Below are 23,419 nucleotides of genomic sequence, written 5' to 3'. Positions count from 1 at the left end.
GTGAGGAAAACGAGATAAGGAGGAGGCAGTGTGAAGTCGGTCGGCAAAGAGGCCGCGATGAGCATGAGGTAAACATCAAACTGGGGTCGGAACTAAATCATTTGTTCCTTTGTTTCTGTTTTTGTTTCCTGGCCCCGTTAGAGCTCATTCCTTTGATCACTGCCTCAAAGCTTGTAATAGTGCAAAGCGCTGCATATGTCAGATTACTGTGGAAGGCCTGCAGGGGCATAATCAGCTCCACTCTCCCACAGAGCCAGCCTCAAAGTGTTTGGCTTCCTCTGAGAGATGATCTTGTGTCATAATTCTGTCCACTGATTTGCATCTTTATTTTTAGGTGCAGCTGACAGCGTGCAATTTGGTTAAAAGACGTGCAGCGGCATGGATAACCTAAAAATGTGTAAATGGAGTGTTAACATCTGCCTCCTAGGGGGCATGGTCTAGGTGAGCGGAAATGTCAAGCCTCTTCAGAATCACAGAAAAGTGGGGACGGAGTAAAGAGCGTATCAGATTTGGCCATTCAGCTGAATGGAGTATAACAGTCGAGTTGGTTGGTGAGAGGTTGTGTCTTGGATGGAAATACGAAATGAGGAGGGGTCCTCTTTCTCCACACAGCCGTAAATATATGACTCTTGCTGGCGTGTGAATGGCAAGTTTGATTTCAGGAGCAGGACACATGCTCTTTAGTCCCATGCTGCTCATATGCATTTAAGCAAGTTGCTGTCACGTTTAATCACTTTCTGCACTGACGTTACCTCCCACCTATACTGTATTAACGTGTCAAAGAGAAACATTTAATTGAAGGAACATTCCCCTCAGATTCATTGGCTAAAGACACAACAGACATATTCACTTTCTTAGCACTGGTTAGACTTTGTTTGCTAAATATGAAGCAACAACCAGGAGACAGTTTGATAATCGCGACATTAAGACTGGACAATGTTAAATTGGGGTTGAGATGCTAGGAGAACATGCTAAGCTAACCACCTGGTTGTTGAAGCACAGCAGGAGGAAGGAGATAACACATGTTCCCAGCACATGGACCCTGGTGTCTGCCCTGGTCACCAGCAGCTCTTGAACCTCGTTGTCTTTCCAAATTGAAATCTCTGTCTGTGTTTTCATGTTTGGCTTCAGGAGATAATTGTATTCTTTTGTTTGTTTGCCTGGTCACATACAGCCACTCCAGTGAATGTCCGGAGATTATCCAGAGTTCAGTGCATGTCCAAAAGCAGCTAGAGTCACATCACAGAAGAAGTATGATATCTGCTTTGTCTTTCATTGTGAGCTGTTTCTTTAGGTATCAATCACTCAATCACATTTTATTTGTAAAGCTCATATTCACAAATCACAATTTGCCTTATAGCGCCTTTTAGAAATAATCATAATTATGGTGTCATTGTCAGACTTAGTGATTGTTATAGTAAAAACATCCTGAATGAGTAAAATGTTAAAAGTTTCTATTTAATGACTTTCAGCTACACCCCCCCACACACCCCATTAAGCCACCCTATGGTGACACTGCGTGCCATCAGTCTCCTCTGAGGCATTTGTGAAAACTACATTTAATTCAAGTTTCTAATTACTCACTCACCCCCCCCCGATCCCCAGTGGCTAGACAAATCAGAGAGGAAGCCAGATGAACTCTGCCTAACCAATTAGACAAGTGGGCTGCTTGAGCTAATGACATGAACAATAGACTGTGGTTGCTTCATTGCTGCAGGGGGAGGGCCCCAGGTCTGCAGGACCCCCTCACTAAGGAGAAGATTTAAGAAGGATTGCACTTCCTGAGCTAACTGCAACATTAATTACTTTATAGGGGCCTGGGAGTATGATGTGGCCTCTCTGCCCTCCAGGGCCACAATTGAATTTCTTCAATTGACCTCTACCAGAACATTTACAGGAACACTGTACGGAGGATTTTTAAATGACCAAGACGACTGGAGAAAGATTGTGAAAGACTTGTGCTTATGACTGTATAACGATGCAATTCAGATCTATAATGGCTACAATTCAGACGTCTGTTCAAGCACCAAGAAGATGAGATTATTTCCTTTAATTATGGCACTTTTCCTCTTGCTTTATTCTTGCCGTGGCCTCAAGTGCAGGGATAAATGGTCTCCACAAGGATCCCTGTATCGGTTTTGAAATTCGTTTATGATTCATCAGGTGTAATAAGACCTGTATTGTCATTTTGAGAACTCAGCACACAGCTTTAGATTGAATATTACATTTCAGGTTTCTCCTCCGCATCACTGTGCAAACATTAAATGACTGACTCTTATCTAAATCTAACAAATGCAATGTAAGCAGTGAAAATGTGCCAAATTAATTAACAGATGGACAATAAAGAAGTGGATGAAGTCTTTAATGTAGAATAAAGCAATAAACTGTTTTTAATCTGCATTTAAAGCAACACTAACTTGTTTTTAAAAACCTTAAAAAAACCCTTCCAAATCATTTTAAAGGTACACAAACTTATTATAGGGAGAATCGCAGGCCTGTCATTGCCACAGCGCTCCCTGGAGGCCTGGACTTGTACTATGTACTGGTGTACTGTGTTCTGGAACATGTCAACCTGCTTTACGGCACGTCACACATCAACAACCAGACCCGGAGCTAGCAGCTAGCTAGGAGACAACCAGTTCGCCATTCTCAGTGTGGACATAATGGCACCAACGAAAAGTGAAGAGGACATGATGTCGGATGCATGACAGACTCGTAGACTCGCATTAACAACGGTGAATTATGCATCCCACCTGTAGGGGGAGACCAAGTTTAGCTGAGAGTGAGTCTTGCATTGTGTTGCTTTTAAGTTCGCATTCGGCAGCTGGTCACCTACCTTCACTAAACTATGCTCGCAATACATTATAAGTGATGTGACACCTGCAGGAGTTCATCGTTTGACCACAACAGAAACATCCCTACATGCTTTGCCTTTGTGCTCTCCTTTACTCTTAACACATGGACCTCACTGAGTGCACTGCAGCATCGCTTTGTGCTGGTTTCCGACTTGATTGCACAATGCTTCGCCCTGAGAAAGGCTTGTGTAAAGTGCTGCAGAGTAGGACTCTCATTTCCTGAGTTGAAATCCCGAAGTAAATCCAACAGCTCAACAAACCACAACCTTCATGTACCGTAAAGTGCTTTTAAAAAAGCCTTCCAACTGTTGTACGCAGGATGATGACTCCGCAGGGTTTTCCTCCTCTGAGTTATGGGAGCTCCAGGGGGTTCTGGAAGGTTGCTGAGGGAAATTGGTGATGAAGTTTGAAGCCTGACTAAGAATTATGTTCAGTATGTCCCTGACCCTCAAGCAAACCTCCATTTACCAGATGTGTTGTCACTGAATAATTCGCTCCAGGCCTGGGAATCTTGACGGCTTTGGTGAGGTGTGTAGTTGTTGTTTTTTCTTACTCCTGTTAGATATTGGCTAAGTTAAGATATGACATTGACGTTTCATTTTAAATTCAACTGAACTGTTTCCTTTTAATTACCTAGATTGTGGCAGCTCGCCATATTCTTATTTGATTTCTAACTTGGTGTGTGCAGTGCTATTTGCAGAACTGTTTGCCACTTGCTCGCTATCACTGTCCTGCAAACGCGTGTGATGGATCCATAATGTTTTTACCTTCCACGCAGACAGTCAGACCTCATCCTTTCACCTGTAGTTGTGGCATCAATGCAATTCTTAATATTACGTGGATTGAATTAATTCTGTGGGAGACGCTGAAAAAAAGCCCTTACAATTAAACTTCAGTTTCTTGGTTCTACCTGAATCCTATGGCACTAACTTATTTTTAATGTATCGCTGTCACTGTTGTTTATAACTAAACAATGTTTTAAGGATCCAATATCCAAGGTGTAGGACTTACAATACAGCATCTGGACAAAAGAGCAGGTAAGACATGGGATACTTTTCTCTGTATCTCAGATCCAAACCTACTTGCAAAGCAGATCATTACTAGCCATGAATATGCTGCACATAAATATTTAAAAACAAGGTGATTCAAACTTAAAGAGAGCAACACACACCTTCCCGACGACTGCTGTAGGCCCTGAGGGTAGAAGTGTCTTGTCCGTAGCTGTGAGGAATGAGCCAGGGTCAGCTGTGCCAAAAAAACAAATCAACCAAGTTAACCTAGAAAATGAGGGTACAAGCTCCACAACAACATGTTCCTTCTTCTGGCTGTAATGCAGCCTAGATAACATCTTCTCAATATAGTTCTTTCCTTTGCCAATGGCAAACGCACTAATTTTTCATAAGTGCCTGCTGTCACTCAAAGCATGTGTGCCCTATAAACCTTATTAGAGAATAAAGTGTAAAGGTGTAACTTCTGAAGCTTTTCACTTGCTAATACTTAAAAGCTGCTTGTGACAAACATAATAAGTTTACTCACTATTTCTTCTTTGCGTGTTTAGCAGACACGATATTAGTTTTATACACGTGTTCATTTCACTATAATTTACAATACAGCTTTTGCAACATTTGCAACACTCACTGTCATGAATTCACATGAGTCTACTTAAGTTACCTTTTATTGTGTTGAAGGTTAGAACATTGTTTTTGGTGAGTATACGAACAAAGGAACAATTGTTGAACTAAACCAAGTGCAGGTAATTTTCTTTGGTTTATTTCAGGTACTGGTGCTAATGTCTCGGTTTTCTTAGAGCCATTGTGAAATGTGAATGAGCTTCTACAGAGTTTCAAGAGAGTTAGAAGATTTTCTGTGCATTGCCACTACTGTGTTGCGTGACCCTCTTTGTTATGCAGAAGTAGTGTAGGAGTGAATTGAAGAAAAATTAAACTGTGCTGCCTTGAGCACGAGTCTTTTGTTTCAGTTCTCATTGTTTGATTTCATGACTTGTTTGCTTAATATTTCACCGCTGTGTCTAAGTTACACGTGACATGGTGAGTAAATAATATATAAGAGATAAAGTGTCGCTACAGCACAAACATACTCTAATGCTGAACAGGGTGTGACAATATATAACAAGGTGTATATAAAGTTGGACGACATTACCGCTCCCCAAAAGTGGAGCCAAATAACTTGATCACCATCTGGTGGCTCATAAACCACACCCTCTCCGTGTTAGTGGATAGGACATGGGCCAAACTTAAAAGTCAAAGTACATGTCAGGTACATTTTTCTCAAAGATGGCTTCTCTCATTTTAGGTAGTTCTCATCACGCTGATATTTTATCAGTAATTGGAAACTATGAAAATGTGTTGAAACGTCATGATTGACAGCTGAAACTGATAACATTTGGTGGAGCATGTGTGCCAGCGGGACCTCGCTGCTGCGGCTCTCTGCCCGGGTCACTACTGTGCAGACTGTGGCTGCATCTCAAGGTCCATCAGGAAGGATTTTGCAACCAATTTATGACATGTTACTTAGTCTCTTTGATCATCTCATTCATTAAAGTGCCATTGTATTATATGTTTTGAGGTTTTTCCATCATGTCAGCCCAGTAATGATGATAATGGGTATCTGATATGACGCCCATTTTGGTTTAATACATTTGAGTGGCTGCACTATTCATATGCAGATTTTTTATTATTTTTATTTTAAGCAACGTGCTTTCATAAAATGCTTAAATGAACAGAAACAGTCTGCTCGGATGTAATATTGTGTTAAAGGGCTTTTGATGGAGATGAATCCGAGCTCAGCCACTTATGGTTAACAGTCCAGCCAGCAACCCCGGTGGTTGAGTCATCATTTGGCACGACTTCAGTCAACCACTCATACCTTCATAAACCACCACATTACTTCCATCTTTTATGACACGTACACATATTTAATATTTGTGAGTGTGAAGTGCAGCTCAGCATCTTTTCTGTGCTCAAGCTGAAACATCTGATATTTAATACTTATTTCACAAACAAATGTTAAAATAATAGGTCTCACAATTCCCATTTTTTTGTACGACCTTATCTCCCCAGCCCCGACATGGAAAGCACCAACTATACAGTCACCTGACTCTTGCAGAAACATGATTGAGGGCTCCCTTCAGGCCATGGAAATCATTACAGGTTTTGTAGAATGTGCATTTTCTGGTATAGCGTTGTTGTCTTCATGCACAGGTCATGTTTTTGCAGCATAGGTTTTCTGCACAGGAAATAATTTCAACCTGAGAATGTGAATCTGACGATCACACAAAACGTGCTCTGATGATCCCAGCTCCCAGTTTGCAGGTTATTATGGAATTACACTGATATCATCGCACACTATCAGGATTGTAAAAAAAGAACTTCATTAATGAGCTTAACGCCTCTAGAACTGTGGTTCTCTTTCCACCAGCAATTATCAACCAACATAAAATGAGTGAAATCAGTATTGTAGTTCATTCAGTTTTTTTAAGCTATTGACACCAATTTGCTCCGGTAATGCAGGAGCTGTACAAATCTTAATTGGAATAATTATAAACAATATGAGGAGCTTGATTATGTTTTGTCAGTGTCAAGCTGTTGAATTTTCTCAACATGCCCGATAAAGACCACTCCTAGATTTTCTCCCTGGTTCAGGTGAGGATGCAGACTTGGAGACTGCGAATCAGATTATTTTACTTAAGTCGTTTTTGCCACATCATGCTGACGGAGCAGTGCACTGCACTGATGTCAGCAACAAACGCACACTGAGGACTCTCATGCAGGGACTGATATATTTGACCTATTGAGCAACACGCTCATTTATGGCACTTTGTTTTCAACCAGCCTAAAGGACATCTCTCACGCTCCTAAATATTTTTCTGATATGATCAGCAGACTACTTTAAGATTCAAATACAGTCACCTCTATTTTCCACTGATGCAACACCATCCCTGCAACGTGTTTTTATTTTTAAAATGATTCACTATCTTCTCCAATGTGCCAGGATCCACCTTCAGGGGAATTCAAATTGAGAAAGGTTCACACCTGACTGCTTTTTGGGTTCAGGAACAGACATCGGGTTGATGTCTCTGAAGACATGAAGGCACAGTCTCTCTCTGTCTCGCACACAGACACAGTCACAGTCACGTCTCCATGACTTCAGAGGACATTACATTGATTTACATTGATTTCCTGGAGACTTACTCGAACCTAACCAAAGTTACTTGCCTAACCCGAACCCTCACCCTAACCTAAACCACAAAACATGTCCATCACCTTAAAATTAAGTATTATATGTGTATTATAAGTAATACAGCTTCTTTTTGAAAGCTTTAACATTGACAATTACAGACTGACGTGTTATATTTTGCATAAAAGTAAGTAGTATTTTCCAAAATGTGGTTTTACCCACAAAGAGATGCATCTGATTTTAATGGAAGTAGCACCACTGTTGGGAATAAAGAGAACAAATTGGAGAAGTTACAGCAGAAACAGCCGCTCTGAAGAAAAATGTGGATCTAATATATTTGAAACTTTAAGTGGCCTGATTTTTTTATCCATAATTGCAGGTATTGCCCACTTTAATGTCGTTTTTAGACCTATTACAATATATTAAGGTACAAAAAATGATGTCTTTGAAAGCTGAAGCACTTCTTTAAATGTCAGTAGTTAATCATTGACTGTGGACTTTTTGACTATTAAATATATGCAGCGAATATGTAAGGGTCGTGTAATATAATGAATTATAATAACGATAATAATAATTTTGTGAGCTATTAGTTAATTAACTGACATGAATGCACAAATTATCCCCTACAACTATGACTAGACTCATAGTAAAAATATTAAATCTCTCTTTATTCCACAGAGGATTTTAAAATTTCTGTATGAGCTGCAGCGTTGTGTAATCCATGTGACCTTCTTACATGTGTGGTGACTGATTGTTATTCCAAAGGACCCAGTATAGACAGACACACACACACACACACACACAAAGTTAGCACTGAGGCCCAATCAGGAGGGTGGATGTTGCGGGTTTATCCTCCTCTCATCATTCTACCCAGAAGAGCATGTGTGTCTGCAATCAGGATAAACAAGGTGCTTAATGTCTTTTGTTCGTCTGCCGAGCACCTGCTCATTAAAACTCTGGTTCAGAGAAAAAGAGGTGGTGCATGGAGGCAGGTACGGTTGGATCACTTTGTATGCACGTTGCAGATGCGCTGGGCCACATATACATGCATGCATAAACATCTGTTCCTATATAATTATTGCAAATGCACATGAATCTACACACACAGAAAATATAGGTCCTAGGTGTTAAGCATACAAGTATCTGTGGGTAATTGTATTATAGCATGATTATAGGTTTCTTTGTGGTTTTCATGAAAGGTCACACAATTAAAAAAAGTATTAAAATGCTTGTGTGTACATGATAGTGCTGTGATTCAAAAACACTGGGGAGTGAAGGCGTTATAATTGGATGTGCACCAATCAATGGAAGTATTCAGTCAAGGAAAAGAAGAGGACTGATTCAGTAAAGGAAAATTAAAACATGGTTGTAGTGCATCATTAAAAGCAACTTCCCACAGAGAAGCATCCAGTATTTGTTTTTTGTTTTCGAACTAAGTGCTCTACGGGTAGATAGTAACACTGACAGGATTAGTGTCTTGATTCCCACGCATACCAACCTCACTAAAAGTGTGCTAGATCATCCATCATGTAAGGGGGGTGTGGTGCTTTAGGTGTGAGTATCCACCAAGTGGTTTAGCTTGAGTGTAACTACTGTGCTGCAGCTGCCTTCCCCCTGAACCGCAGGCTATTACCCTCAGGCTAACTCTATTAGTTCCCATGAGTAGGGAAGAGGAAAAAGCTACTTCCTCATTCACTTCTTCAAGCATCCATCTGACTGAAAGCACACTGGGATATTTATGATGGATATTTCATGGACTGAATGGCTTTGTGTCAGGGATGGATGCACTCTTTCCCTGTTTTTATTCATGTACAGAGCACACTTGCTTGTGGAAAAGTAAAGTGTTTTTGGCACGCTCAAGTTCTTTTCTCTTCCTGCCTGAAGGAACAATAAAAGTTCAATTTTCTATAGCATGTTATGTTCTCATATCCATGCCAGCAGTATGTGCAGCCTCAGTGTCGGGGGAAGTTAGTCATTAGTGTCTCCAAACTGTTTATGGAATTCATTCTCTGCTGCCCCCCTCTTACATTTCTATTCAGCGCTCCGGCATCTGCCTTTTTGCCAAAATGTTATTGTGCTCATATGTAGAAACCATATCCCAAAGTGTGTTCATGTTTCTCAACCAAAATTTTAATTGAATCCTGCCGTTATTGATCGCTCTGGCTCCGCGGCAGGAACAAGATGTGAACCCGGCATTGACACATAATCACTTCTTCAGTTGATAAAGTGAACTTGTTATCAAACAGTTAATCACCTCTTCACACGTCAAGCAGTTCAACTGGAGTCAGGCTGGATTTTTTTAGTCCAACATTCACTCTGTTTTGTCTCTGTTTTTGGTCTCCATCAAATCCACATGGGGAATATCTGACTCTTAAACAGCTAAACGCTTCACCATGTTCACCAGATAGTCTCTAACTGTGTCTGGTAATCAGGGGTTACAGAGCTTTTTCAGCTGAAACCAACACTATGAGAGCAGTGAGAGTTACAGCCCAGAGTCAGTTAAACTCATTAGAAAGTGTAAGTAATAACAATAATAGTAATTGAAAAAATAATATTTAATGATTTCATGAGAGTGTAGTTGCCTATGATGCTTTTATAAATGTGTCCTGATGTTGTCTTCAGGCGGCAATAAGCTCTCTGGACGAATAACGTGAGAGAGAACGATTTTGTGGAAAGTGACAACACAAGGAAGAAGACGCAGGAGTTAGGAGATGGACGGAAAATTACAATAATCGTGATGATGATGATGATGATGATGATGATGATGGCAGTGACTGGAACAGAAGGTCTGCACATGTAAACTAATCTAACTCTAGCATTAATCATTTTTTAAAAGTGCTGCAGTTAGGCTTAGAAACTCCGAGACAATAATTTAAAGATAGTTTGACAAGCACTTGGCTTGTCATGACAATCGCTCTCTCTCACACACACACACACATAAACACACACACACAAAGCTTCCAAGAGCAATCACCATTTTCTGACACTTACACCATAGAGTGATGCGATATGCACTCTAACCTTTCAACTTTTGTAATATATACCAGCAAACGATTCCCATGGCATTGTCAGCCCCCTGGATTTACAAAAGAAATGGATGATTTATTAATACATCAGAGTAATTATGAGGTAAAAAATCAATCATCCGATATCTGATACGGGGTTGAGTGTTATTCCAGAATGCTCTCTTAGGAGTCACTGCCATTTCAGCAAGTCAGAAATGTAATTAGCCTTTAGCCTGGGGCTGGGCTGCGTTTAGGCCGACCTCCTCCTCACATTGCCGGCTTGGGCGTCACTGATACCAGACCAGGTATCCAGTCAGACGAATGCAGAGATAAATGAGTCGCAGACAGAGGAGGAAATGTTGGGGAAGTTTCTGCTCAGTGCAACGTGCATTCTGTTTAAGTTTAAGCCGCAGCTGCTTGTAAATTCAAAGCCGACACTGAGCAATGTTATTTAGGATCAATCAAAAGGGAGCTCAACTGTACCTGTTCGGCACTGACCTTGACACGTGGTTTACTTTTGATACCAGAGTTGTGTGGGACAGAATAGAGCTAAAGCCAACACAAACTGCTGCTCATTGTACAGCCTGTTGGGGAAGTTTGGGATATAGATCATAGATCATTGCTCTTTAAGGATCCTCCGACCTATACAGATCAAACTAAGTTCTCTTGACAGCTTCAGGAACCTTTACTTCATCAATGCATATATATATAGTGATAAGTGGTACCTTTCTTTTTCTTCTTATTTGTTATGGGGAAAAGAAGTTTCCATTGCTATAGTTTTTGTCCTCCTCATACTCAGGTGTATTTTGACGATCCTGCCCACGCTGTGGTTATATAAACTATGAGGTTTATTGATTGAAAGGGTGAAACTACACGAAGAAAGTACAAATGATACCTGAGTTGCACTCACCCAGATAGACATTACTTTAAATAGAAACAAGCAGTAATGAAGCAATAAGTATAACAACAACAAGTCATGTCTTTAGAGCTCACGTTCAAGAAACAATGCCTTTATCAAAGCACATCTGTTTAAGAGTAAGTTTCTAAAAGATTCTAGGCACACCTCCTGCTTAACAGTCCAACAACGTCCCTGTCTGTTGATCCTCGCAAGGACAAGAATGAGGCCCAGGACAAAACAGGATTCACTTCAAATTTACTTCAAGGAAAACTTGGAATTCCCAATTTTTGGGACAAATAATGATGATGTTGGAACAGGGCACTTGGCCAATAGGGTTTTTAGCACAAGCTTCCTTGCGTCAAAGATATTCACCACTCAGTGTTTTGCCCTTACGTCGGAGGGACAGGGACAACTGTCTGCAAAGGTGGCCAAAGGAAGATGGATTGCTTATCTTGAAGTAGGGCACCACTAACCTTGAGCCGTGATGTTACAGTATGTGTGACACATGGTCGTTGGTCAATCATCCGCAGACCTAAAAAACACTGTGAAGACAGAGTCCAGTCCAGATGGAACCCAAGGTTGGTGAGACAAAACTATTCAGGTAGGCCAGGGGCAATGGCTGTTGCTGGCAATAGCATCGTTATTAACCCATTCATCATGGTTGGTTAAATTGGTCGTCATGTCTCTCTAGAACAGACAATGCCCTTCTACAGAAGCTAACCTCCGGCCAGCCTCACCGGCTGTTGTAAGGGCCACACTTGAGCAAAAATATGTTTCTCTGATAGGGCTACATTTTATCATAGAAGCAGAGAAACACATTCGCTGTATTGAATGGTTATGTTGTATGCTTAAAATGAATAATTCATTTAATGAAGGTCCCCAGCTGGTCAGAGACCATGATGAAATACATTGTTAATGCATAATAGTGCAAGCTTCAAATACGTATAAAGCATTGGTAGTAGTAAGACATACAGTTACATGTTATTTTGGCGACGTGGTACGATCAGAGCGAAGCATAGAAAACAGCTAAATTTGGTAGCTAGTACTACTTTATATTATTTAGCTCTTTCCTTCAGTTTTCATTCCCTTCACATTCTTTTTTCGTATCCAAACACATGATGCTACTTTGGAGGTTGTGGACGTTGCAGCAATGCAAACCGAATTTCGTAACTATCAGTTTAGTTTCATTTAGACTCAAAGCTCAGAGGCTCAGAGGTCCAGCGAAGGCAGAGCAAGCACAGAGCGTGTTGTCAGGTTGAGCCGCAGGGTGTGCCGGCTGAGCGCAGCAGGTAGACGGGAACGCAGGCAGCAGATCCTGGGCACAAAGAACAGCAGGTTAGATCCGGGTAAACAGGCACACTTGGTTTAACCACGTTCTGGCAGAGCAGCGGTGGTTGAACCGGTTTTTAAACAGTGCTGGATCTCGATGGGAACATGAGTGATAGTTTTGATAGCAGTGTTGGCGGGAGATGCAGAGATCTGGAAACCACGCCCAGCCGGGACCACAGGGGCAGCAGTCAATATGTGGACGGAGCAGAAACACACATACTGGCAGAGCCTATAACTAGGATGGCACTCGGTAGAGCGCATACGTCCACAGAGGCCCGACAGTCCTACTAAATTTAATCAAGCTGCACCAAACTGCACACACTCATAGATATCAGTTCCCTTAACATGCCTGACTTTTTTCTTGATGTTAAAATCGCCCCATCTCTGTTCATCGTTACTTTCAATATATTTGTGATGTGCAAAAATGTTTAAATCAAATTTAAATGTTTAAATTTAATTTATTTAAATTACATCATCAAGAGCAGCATCTAAATACATGTTGTACCAATACATATTTGCTTCCGCTATAATGATTTGTGGCATATTTTACAGCATAACATATTGATTGTTATTCTGTGGAGACTGTTCATGTCCTATTGCACCCGCAGTGATTTCTACCGGGTGAACTACCTAATGTCTGCATGTAAGTTAACTGTTGGGGATTGCCACACTGGAGACATGTCAGGTGCCAGCCTGCTTCATATCCTCCACCATCATCCCCATCCCCAAAAAACCAAGGACCACAGGAATGACTACAGACCCGTCGCCCTGACTTCTGTGGTAATGAAGTCTTTTGAAAGCCTTGTCCTGTCCCACCTCAAGGACATTACCAACCCCCTCCTAGACCCTCTACAGTTTGCCTACAGAGCCAACAGATCTGTAGACAGTCTGTCAAGACACCACCCTCATCGGACTCATCTCTGGCGGGGACGCGTCTGCTTACAGGTGGGAGATTGACCACCTGGTGCAGTGACAACGACTTGGAGCTCAATGCTCTCAAAACAGTGGAGATGACTGTGGACTTCAGGAAGAGCCAAGTCCTGCCCGCCCCCATCACCCTTTGCGACTCTCCAGTGGACTCCGTGGAGTCATTCCGCGTCCATCCTCACCTTCTTCATCACCGTATGGTACACTACTGCTACTGCCAACGACCGGGCCAGACTGCAGCGCATCATTCGCTCTGCCGAGAAGGTGATCGGCTGCAACCTGCCGTCTCTCCAGGATCTGTGTGTCTCCAGGACTCTGAGGCGTGCAGGTAAGATGGTGGCCGTCCCCTCCAACCCTGGACATGGACTCTTAGAGCCTCTTCCCTCTGGCAGGCGGCTGCGGGCCATCAGGACCAAAACCTCACGCCACAAAAAGAAGTTCCCGACTGCTGCTCGCCTCATCAATAAGGCCTGGGACCCTAACACTGAACTGCACTGATATCCTTGTGACTATGACACTTTGACAGTTTAACTGTACATATTGCACAATTCTTCCCCAAGTATTTTTTATATTCAACTTTTGTTTCCTATTTTTATATTTTTTCTATATTCATACACACCACAGAAAATGCCTTGTATGTGTAAACCTGCTTGGCAATAAAACCCTATTCTGATAAATATTCCTTGCAGACGAGTGAGCATTTTACCACAGAAATCAATTCTAAAACACATTTTCAAAAACTGTTCACAGAACTCTTTGAATGATTTGTTGCTATTCGTCGTGCTGTGAGTTTCTATTCGAGTAGATTTCATAGCTGTGAACCTTTCTCAAGCCCAGAAACTTGTGGATTTGTTTCTTCCATCTTGGCCTTTTGACTCACCCTCACAGGCTGGCCTACTATCTGAGAACTAATCTGCTGCTTTGTTCGCAGTATCCCTGCCAGTTAAATAAAAACTTAAAAAGTGAACTACTCTCTATCCAAAGTCAGCCTTGTGTTTTAGACATCACACAGTGCCGTGGCGCCTGACCTCACAAGAGAAACAACTTTTGCTGTTTTTCTTGGTGAGCGGAGATGAACTGGGAATGAAAACCAGCAGAGCCGTCACTCAGACCGGACTACGTTCACAGTTGTTTATTGAATAAACTGTATTGATAGCAGCTGAGCTATGACCATATGCTTAATGATCTGAGACCATGACCCATGGCCATGCACTCCCACCCCCACCCTCCCCAACCATGCTGGGCCTGTCTGGAACACTCAGCCAGGTCGGTCTTCATTGTCACATCAGTCCATGTGTGTGTGTGTGTTATCATTTTTTTCTTTCTTCCCTTCCTATTGCAATGTGTTGCATCAGACAAAATGGTTGAAGCTTCACTCTAGGAAAGCTTGTTGAAGGAGATGCTCTGCCCCTGCCGGCAAGTTTCTTCTTTTTTCCTCGCTCTGCCAGGACGCAGAATGACTCGTAGAGGAAGTACATTTGACAACTGTGATACAAGTGTGTCGCTAATGTTAGCGAACTCTGAAGCTTCCTCTCCACAGCTTTGCTCCTGAAAGGAAAAAAAAAGAACCTACTTCAGTTGAAGGAATAGCTTTTGCTCCCAGAGAAATTAGTTAAACCAACTCCTCAAACACACACTGGAACTTACGCTTTTTCCTGAAAAGCAGCAGCTGTACAGTTCGCCCGAATGCTTCAGTGGACAAATGAAGGTTGCTGGAAGAAAGGAGAGGAAGCCTTGCTCTGAAATCCAAATTAGCACAAGTACAAAGGCAGCCTTGGGTTGTCTTGCCACCACTCTGCTAGTTAGCCTTCTGTTTTCCTCTTCTTTGTCAGATTCTACGATACATATCCAGCTTCTGCTTCAGCCCTCGCTCTGAGTTTGCCTGACAAATATACTGACAAAGACTTAGTGTTTTTACATCTTAATCAGTTCAAGCATTATTCATTTGGCGGAAGCTTTTGACGTTGACACAAATTTAGGGCCCTCTGTCTTGCTCAAGGACATTTTAGCGAGTGGACAGGAGGAGCTGGTGATTAAAAAAAACAACACTATGATTAACACTGAACCTGTTCTAACATCTGGACTGCAGTTAACACAACATTATTAGTACCATTAATATTAAGATTTTGATTAAATCAAATAATAATAATGACAACACTGGATATTTATTGAGCTTTCAGACAAATCTTGTGACCTTCATCAGTGGAGTTACAGTCCGCTCCCCCTCATAAATACAACCACCTGTTGCAATCTGAACAAATTTGCGAAATTAGGTCACATCAGTTGATAACAATTGGAAAACACACTGAGTATTAGAGCCACTAAAAGGGGAGTTAAGTTGCAATATTAGAACATACTAACGTAATATTACTTTATAATAAGTATCAGTATTTTTGAAAGAATTGGAGAAAGTTTCCTGTGGTCGACTGTATATAATTTGTCATCTGTGTTCTGGGATTTCGTAGTTTCTCAAAATACAAGAGATTGGTTCAAGATTTTTGATCCAGGAGTAAAAATCTGTCGTGTACGGAAAAATATATTTATGAAGGTAATATTATCAGTTTTTGCTCATAATATTACGACTTCATCCTGTTAATTTATAACTTTTTTCTCGTATCATTATATAAGATAGAATTTTATTCCTTTAAGTGGCACGAATACTCCATCATATGAGGCCATGAAGTAAGAATTATTGATCAGTATTGATTAACCTTACGAGGAAAAATCTTATTTTGACCAAAATAAATAGATGTTATTTTTGGTAAAATTATAGTTTTTTTGTCCAGTGTGAGGCAGTAATGCATCAAACCACGTGACAGACAGATGCCCAGCCATCCATAGCTAAAGCTGCTACAGTTACTATCGTTAAACACGAACCCAAGATGGATCAACTGATCTTAAGTGAAATGCATCACCCTTTGCAGTTCAGATCACCTCCACTGAGCCTCACAGCATCTTTTCACTAGTTGTTCCCTGATTTTGAAACTTTCCTGTTTTGCCTCACTTTCAGTTGAGCATCGTTTTTCGGATGCAGAAGTCAACTGTTTCCCAAACTAAACCCTCCAACACCCCACTGTACCCTGCTGGTCTCCGGCAGTACAAAGGCAGACAGACAACGCTAACAGCTGGTGAGCACAGTGGAGCATTTAGCAGCTGCAGAGCCAGATATTTCCTTCAGGAGCTGATGGAGACATTGACTCCAGATGAATGCCAATGTTTCTTCCTATCTGCTGGATTAGCCACTGTTTGCTAATGAGTTTGCAGTATCAACCTAAAAGATGATAATATGTCAGCCCAGTGTTTACAGCTTGTTCCAGCATGTGGACTGAGGGTTTATCACAGCACTTCCTTTTCTTCCTGGGGGACTCACATTGTTAACGTATGTGCAGTAAATTCCAAAACAATGAGTTGAGTGATAATTCTTGATAATTACGGGAACACAAGGGAAACCTTCCTCACTAATTGATGAACAATATCAACGCTAATGTGTACATATCTTAAAGCTAGGGTTGGTGATCCTGGAAAAGTTAGCAAGGGCAGTGCACAATATGCAGCTGATACATCCCCCCCCCTCCCATCGGCGCTCTCGTCAAAGCTACGCCCACATGAACAAACGCTGCCTGACAACTGCTAGAAGCTGAATTTTCTGAACTTCCGATTATCGTCTCTGCTTCAGGTACACAAACGAATTTCAATTGGTCCAAATGAAATGATTGGTCCTGTGATTCAGAACCAAATCAGTAACCCTTTCTTTCAGTAACACACTCTCATTGTTTGTACAGCCTGCAGAATAGCACCAACACATGTTGCTGGGGGGGTCTCTGTGGCAGCCATGTTTAAATGCATAGTCATTATCATCAGGGTCTCTGAAGTCCCCTGGCTCACCTCTCAGTCCCAACACCCCTCTTGAGTGTGTCCATGATCAAAATCCATGATTTTCCATGACGACACTGACGACCTCTGGGTGTGAACATGTGTGTCTGTGTGAGGAGCTGTTATTTTGCCCAGCAGATGGAACCCATGTGTGATGAGCCCCATTAGCAGAGACAAATGAAGGATATTCCCGTTTAATGATCTTTAAGTAAGTAACAGGAATAAAAAGCCTTATTTGTGGACATGCGATTGGCAGCTTTGCTTCCTTGATATCCCGAGGCAGAGTGTCTTCACAGCCGTGACAGGCTTAAACAGAAACCCCTTTGTTTCCTCTATAGGACTTTTTTCCGTGCACATGGCTTCCAATTTCCTTGGTTCAAACAGGGTGAGTGTTCTCATGTTGTAACGCTAACTCGGATGCTGTATTGCTTTCTAGGGCTTTCATGGCCAAAAGCGCATCAATTACGAGCCGCATTCCCCGCCCTGTGCGACGGCGGGAGGTTATGTCCAAAATATACGAATAATATTGAGGTCTCTTCGGATCGCCCGCAGGCACAGACCTATGAATAGCAACCGTGCCGTTTGAAAGCGGAGCAATTATGCCAGGCCGGGCCGGACGAATCCATTCCTGCAGACTTTTTTAAATGCTTCTGGCCAATTATGGGCTAAAGTCGGTGCACGCTCCCCGGAAAGCTACACTGCCTATCTGTGGTGTAGCCCTCATCGTCTGATCGGGGCTGTATGCCTTGAGAAATCTTTGTCTTTCTCCCTCCCTCTCTCTCCCTCTCTCTCTCTACCTTATTTCTTCCTCTCTTTTACCTCCACCAGTAAGATACTCCAATTATTACCGAGACCCCCCCCACCCACCCACCCCTGCACCCAGCACACCTCCCTCCCTCTTCGCATCATACTCCACGTGATCATAACCAGCTGCTGGTGAGAGAGAGAGAGAGAGAGAGAGAGAGAGAGAGAGAGAGAGAGAGAGAGAGAGAGAGAGAGAGAGAGAGAGAGAGAGAGAGAGAGAGAGAGAGAGAGAGAGAGAGAGAGAGAGAGAGAGAGAGAGAGAGAGAGAGACCCACTCACTGTGACTCTGAACACACAAAGTGAACGGGAGGACCGCTCGGTGCGCGCAGGAGAGCCGCTCGTTTCACCCGTGGATACTATTACACATCTGCCGCCGTCTCCAGACCCCGTGTCCTTGGGATACTCTGCATCCTCTCACTTTTACACTTCTATCACCTCCGTCCTTTCGCTTTCTTTCTTTCTCATCCTTCCTCCCTTCTTCCTTCCTCCTCATCCCCCCCCTAAGCATCCCTCCTCTCCTCCTCGCCAAGTCCTCCTCGCCTGCCTGGATAACTTTTTTTTTTTTTGTGGTAATTTTTAATTTTTGTGTTGCACCCTACCTCCTCCATCGCTCACACACACCCTCGCCAGTCTCACCCCCGCCAGGTCCTGCTCTTGTTGCGGCAGCCCGCCTGCCCGCCCGCCTGCCTGCCCTGCCTTGGATCGGGCGGAACCCGCATTCGGTCGGTCTCTGCACGGGGGCTCTGCTACATGGGGCGCACGGTGTCGCCGCACGGAAAATGGTCTGCTGTCGGTCTCTAGGCGCCCCGCTGAACCTGTCGGGATTGGAGTTGTTGGTGTCGGTGCGCGTCCGCCTCTCTCCCCCTCCTCGCCCGTGCCGCTGCCGGGGCCAGTGAGACATGGGTCTGTCCGTGGCGGCGCAGGCACCGTCCGCGGAGCCCCGGCGGCCGCGCCAGTGGAGCGGCGCGGCGGGAGGCTGGCTCCGGATCACGCTCATCTCGTTCCTCGCCACTTTACCTGTGGAGCAGCTGCGCGCCTTCCCGTCCTCCCTCAGCGACTGCCAGACGCCGACCGGCTGGAACTGCTCCGGTGAGGGTGAACGCATTCAGGGGCAGAGTTGCACCAGCCCTCCCCTGTTGTTGTTGTTCTTGTTGTTGTTGTTGTTTGTTGTGGGTTTTTATGTCTGTGCGCATGCAGCGACCGTGCCCGGCTGCAGAGCTGCTGCTGTGGAAGCGTTTCCTCTGGCTGCAGATAACAAACGCTGCAAAGCTCCATGATGAGAGGATGCAGAGTTTTTTTTGGGGGGGGTGGGAAGCTGCTTGATGCGGCGCACGACGGCGAGACGTCCGGATAAACTCCCGGGGAAGAAGACCCATTAAAACTAAGTGAAAGCTGCGACATTAGGGTCATTTTAAACACATGTATGAGGAGGGGAGGGGGGGTGGTGGTCGCCTGTTAACGCGATGTGCAAAAACCAACACTGTCAATTTTTAGGCTACAGTCAGAAATACTGAACTTTAATGGATCTGATCAACTCTCTTTGTCTATTTCATTCGTGTGATCGCTGGGGTTAATTCCCCAAATTCTACAACCGAGTAATCAGGCTGCGTCTCCGGCAGCTCGGTGGTGTCGTTGCTGTGAAGTGTGACCGCACATCGTGTCTCCTACAGGCGGTAAAGTTGTTTCCCCTCCGCGGGTGGAGAGAGGAGTTGACGAGGGGCTGCAGAGCCTCGCAGCTCCTCGCCTTCCCTCTTCGGCAAATCAGCCGACCGACTGCGCCGCCATATATATATTCCCCCTGCCGCCCCGTGTCCCAAGTCTGAAGCCTTAAAATAGCTTCCCCGAGCCGATTCTACACACTCGCACAAGTATTGATATTGCAGCTCGTTGCAGCCACCAGCTGCAGGCCCACCAGCAGGCTGCACTCGGATCTCTTAATCAGGGACAACTAAAACAGAAAAAAGGACACTGCTCTCATCTTCATCATGTAAAGATCCTGTACAGTGACATGCATGGGGCAGGAGATTAAAAATAAATGAACAGTTCACTTTCCACCAGTACAAAACAGGGATCTCATCACTGTTTTCTAAATGGATCTATGACAGTTGGCTACTTAAAACAGCTTGATTCTTAATGAATTGATGTTTAGATTCAAATCATCTGCATGAGATGACATATATCGTTTTTTAATTACTCTGATCTAAAACATTTGGAATTCGTCCTTATTTAAGCACATGTTTCTCACTAGTACTTGATTGTTTTTAAAAGTGGAGCTTTAGTTGTCTGATTTGTTGTCGAGACGGTTTTTGCCTCAGAGTCTTTCTTCCAGGAATCCACAGCCAAATGCCAATAGAGGTGATTAATGAGCTTATCTGTTGGAACATGTTACATTTCTGTGATTCTCCCTGGTATTTGGACAGTCTGACCTCCATACCACACCGTAGGTTGGGTTTTTGTCTGCTGCTGCTGTTGATGGTGGCGGTGATTGGTTTGTAATGATCGATAACGGTATACATGCCCCGTCCAAATAACACATTTGCCTACCTCCCCACTTCCTGACACTCTCTCGCATGCATTTCAGCAAAGGCTTTTATCCAACACGCCTTGAGGAAGCTTAAGTGCATGCACTGAGCATCACACACAAAACACTCACACACACACATGCACGCAAACGCATGCGCCCGGCACCATTTAAATTTAATTGAAGACAACAACGGAAAAAGATAAGCCCCCTTCAAGAGTAATACTCATAATAACAATAATAACAATACAACTGACAGTAATTCCCGGGGCCTATTTATTCACCTGTTCCTCATATCATGCACTTTACCAACACCGGCCTTGAGTGACAGGTGGGTGATGAGTTCAGTATCGTGACAATCGGGTACCAGTTTCTGCCGTGGTGCCTTTGAACGAGCGCTGAATGAGATTCTGTTGGCGGCATAAAACAGATGGACAAAAGACTTGGTGTGACAAAGATTGCCATTCTGTTTGCCTGACATCTGTTGATGACCGTGAAAAAACTGCCACTGAGGACTCCACTGTCGGAGAATAAGTAATTATAATTAATGCGAAGGGGCCAAAGATGCATGAGGCTGGATTTTTGAAAAATGAGAACAATTTCGTTCATTCTCACTACTTGAGCTGTTTTGCAGATAAACTATATTTAGATGGTACATGTGGATGCACTGCACTAATCGCCCAAGTGTCAAGGTGAAACCTCACAAGATTAAATGATGGTCAACATCGACAGCGGACATTGACCACATTTCCTTTATATTGATTGGTAATCCCTGAATGTAAACGGGTGCTGTGGTTAGCACTGTGGCCTCACAGCAAGGTCTCAAGAAGGCTTGGACCTGTTTCTGTTTGGGGTTTGCATGTTCTCCCCGTGTCTGTTTTCTCTGCGTACTCCAGCTTTCTCCCAAAGTCCTAAGGCATGTGTCAGCTTCTCTAAAATGCCCAGAGGTGTGAGTGGTTGTTTCTGTATGGTCCGGGGTCCTGTCCACAGTGTACCCTGCCTCTAACCCACTGTCAGCTGGGACGGGCTCTAGTCTCCTCCTGCAACCCTCAAAGCATAAGCGGCATAGGGCCTAACTAATGAATGTATGTATACACTGCTTAGTCTGAACCACCAAACTATGTTCCTTTTCAGAATGAGACCTAACCCTATGGCAGTTTCAGCTACATGCTGGAAGTACACATTTATTATACTTCATACTTTTACTATTTGACAACTTTAAAGGGGCTATATGTAAGTTTTCTCTGCAGCTGAACGTGGGTTTCTGTGCGGAGTGGAGCACATGAGGTGATAATACACCGTGTGAGCACTGCTACCTCTTCAGGACAGACGGCTAGTTAGCATGCTAACCGCGGTATAGGAAAAGAAGTGATTTAGAATCTAAACAATAACTAATGCTAGGCTGGTACGTAGGCAGATGTTTACGCCAACATCGGATATAAAGCAAAACCTTTAAAATAATGGCTTTAAACCCAGGTTAAGTGTTTTTGGCCAACTGGGGGCATTAGAAAGATAACCACCTCCTGATGGAAATATCCGGCTCTTTAACTCAACTTTGTGTCTGTTTAATCCTGTCCAGGTAGAGCACAAAGTTTTTGTCTTTTTTTTTGCTGCCTCAGGAAACAGTGCTGACGAAAGCAGTGAAAGTCAACCAGAACAGTAGGGTACGGGCCATAAAACCAAAGTAATGAGCGCAAAGAGGCTGAAGACTCAGTTGAGGGGAACTGCAGAGTCTGTGATTACTCTCTGTAGGTTTAAAACTTAGAGTGACCACTTTCACATCGTCATTTCCATTAATTATATACAGATATTGATTAATGCAGCCATAAGGATTTTTTTTTTGAGCCAACAAGCTCACACTTATTCATGTGATAGTAATTTCCAAATGTTGTTGTTTACCGTAGTACATCTTCTGTAAGTGAGCATCTTTTAAAAAACTTAAAAATCACCACGATCCATCCCAGGTATTCAACAGTTATTTTGACATTGTTTTTATCCACAGAGAAAAACAAGTCGATGCACAGAATGTTAATGTTCTGCTTTTGTACATATCGTAGTATTTAAGTAGGTGGTATGGATATCTACCCACAGTTTATTTCCCCCGTTATATACATTACAATTCACGTACTTTGAGGAGGCAACAATCCCCTCTTCACTGAATCCCCTGCGACAGTTAACTCTGAAAGCCCCATGCGATGCTTTGATAGTGGAAGTGACAGGGATAAGCACAGAATATGCAAAGCCCCCTGTAAATCCCATCAAGCATAGAGAATTACCAGTAGTCTTGGGAGAATTGTCCATAGGCTTTTCGCCAACAGAAAAGGTCAAAAGTACTTCTCTCGTATTCAGGTTCCACAAAACTGAGAGAAAACCGAAATATAAAAGTATCAGACATAAGATAAGGCAGTATCGGCAAAGTGTAAGGACATGGAAATATACGAATTGATGTTGCTTTATTTTCTGTGCTTAGTGTGAAGCATAATGGGGGATTAGCTATTACTACTTCCATGACAAACAATTAAAGACCTGTTGCAAAGGTAAAGAAAAAAAAGGGCCCCCAGCACGAGAGAGGTCAAGAAAGGATGTCTCACCACTGTGGTTGTTCAGCCTTCATTATTAATTTAGCCTGCTTAATTATTGATCAGCACAATGCTTAAAACGGGGGGGCGGGCGGGGGGGTAAGGACTCTTTGTTCTTCTTAGCGATGTGAAATTCCAGGTAGGTAGGTAGGAGGAGATGCATTTGGCTGACAAGCTCTCTCTTTTAGACAAGTAAGTGCTTCGCTTGCCATCTAAATCGTTAGCATATAAACATTACCTTTTCAATATTTGATGTTTGCCAGCTTGTTTTCGTCAATTATTCAGTTTACTGTAATTTCCTCCTGGAACGGCAGGGCATGAGCAGGAAGTGTAAGTTTCCCTGGCCTCTGACACAGTGCAACAGAATCTGTATCAATGAGCACACATTGACATTTTACACGGCACACCAGAGGGACATTCCTTTATAACAT

General features: G+C 43.1%; 1 protein-coding gene across 1 annotated transcript in view; it reads left to right on the top strand.

Annotated features, from left to right (window-relative positions):
- Nucleotides 1-18,113: 18,113 nt before the first annotated feature.
- The window catches only part of tmeff2a (transmembrane protein with EGF-like and two follistatin-like domains 2a), a 100,627-nt gene continuing 95,321 nt past the window's right edge, over nucleotides 18,114-23,419 (top strand). The window contains exon 1 of the mRNA XM_035175564.2: nucleotides 18,114-18,977. Coding sequence (XP_035031455.1) covers nucleotides 18,788-18,977 — 190 coding nt within the window. The 5' untranslated portion in view covers nucleotides 18,114-18,787. The remainder of the gene's footprint in view (nucleotides 18,978-23,419) is intronic.

The sequence above is a fragment of the Hippoglossus stenolepis genome, chromosome 13 (assembly GCF_022539355.2).
Source record: "Hippoglossus stenolepis isolate QCI-W04-F060 chromosome 13, HSTE1.2, whole genome shotgun sequence".
Classification (NCBI taxonomy): domain Eukaryota; kingdom Metazoa; phylum Chordata; class Actinopteri; order Pleuronectiformes; family Pleuronectidae; genus Hippoglossus; species Hippoglossus stenolepis.
This window is presented reverse-complemented; position numbering and strand designations above follow the sequence as displayed.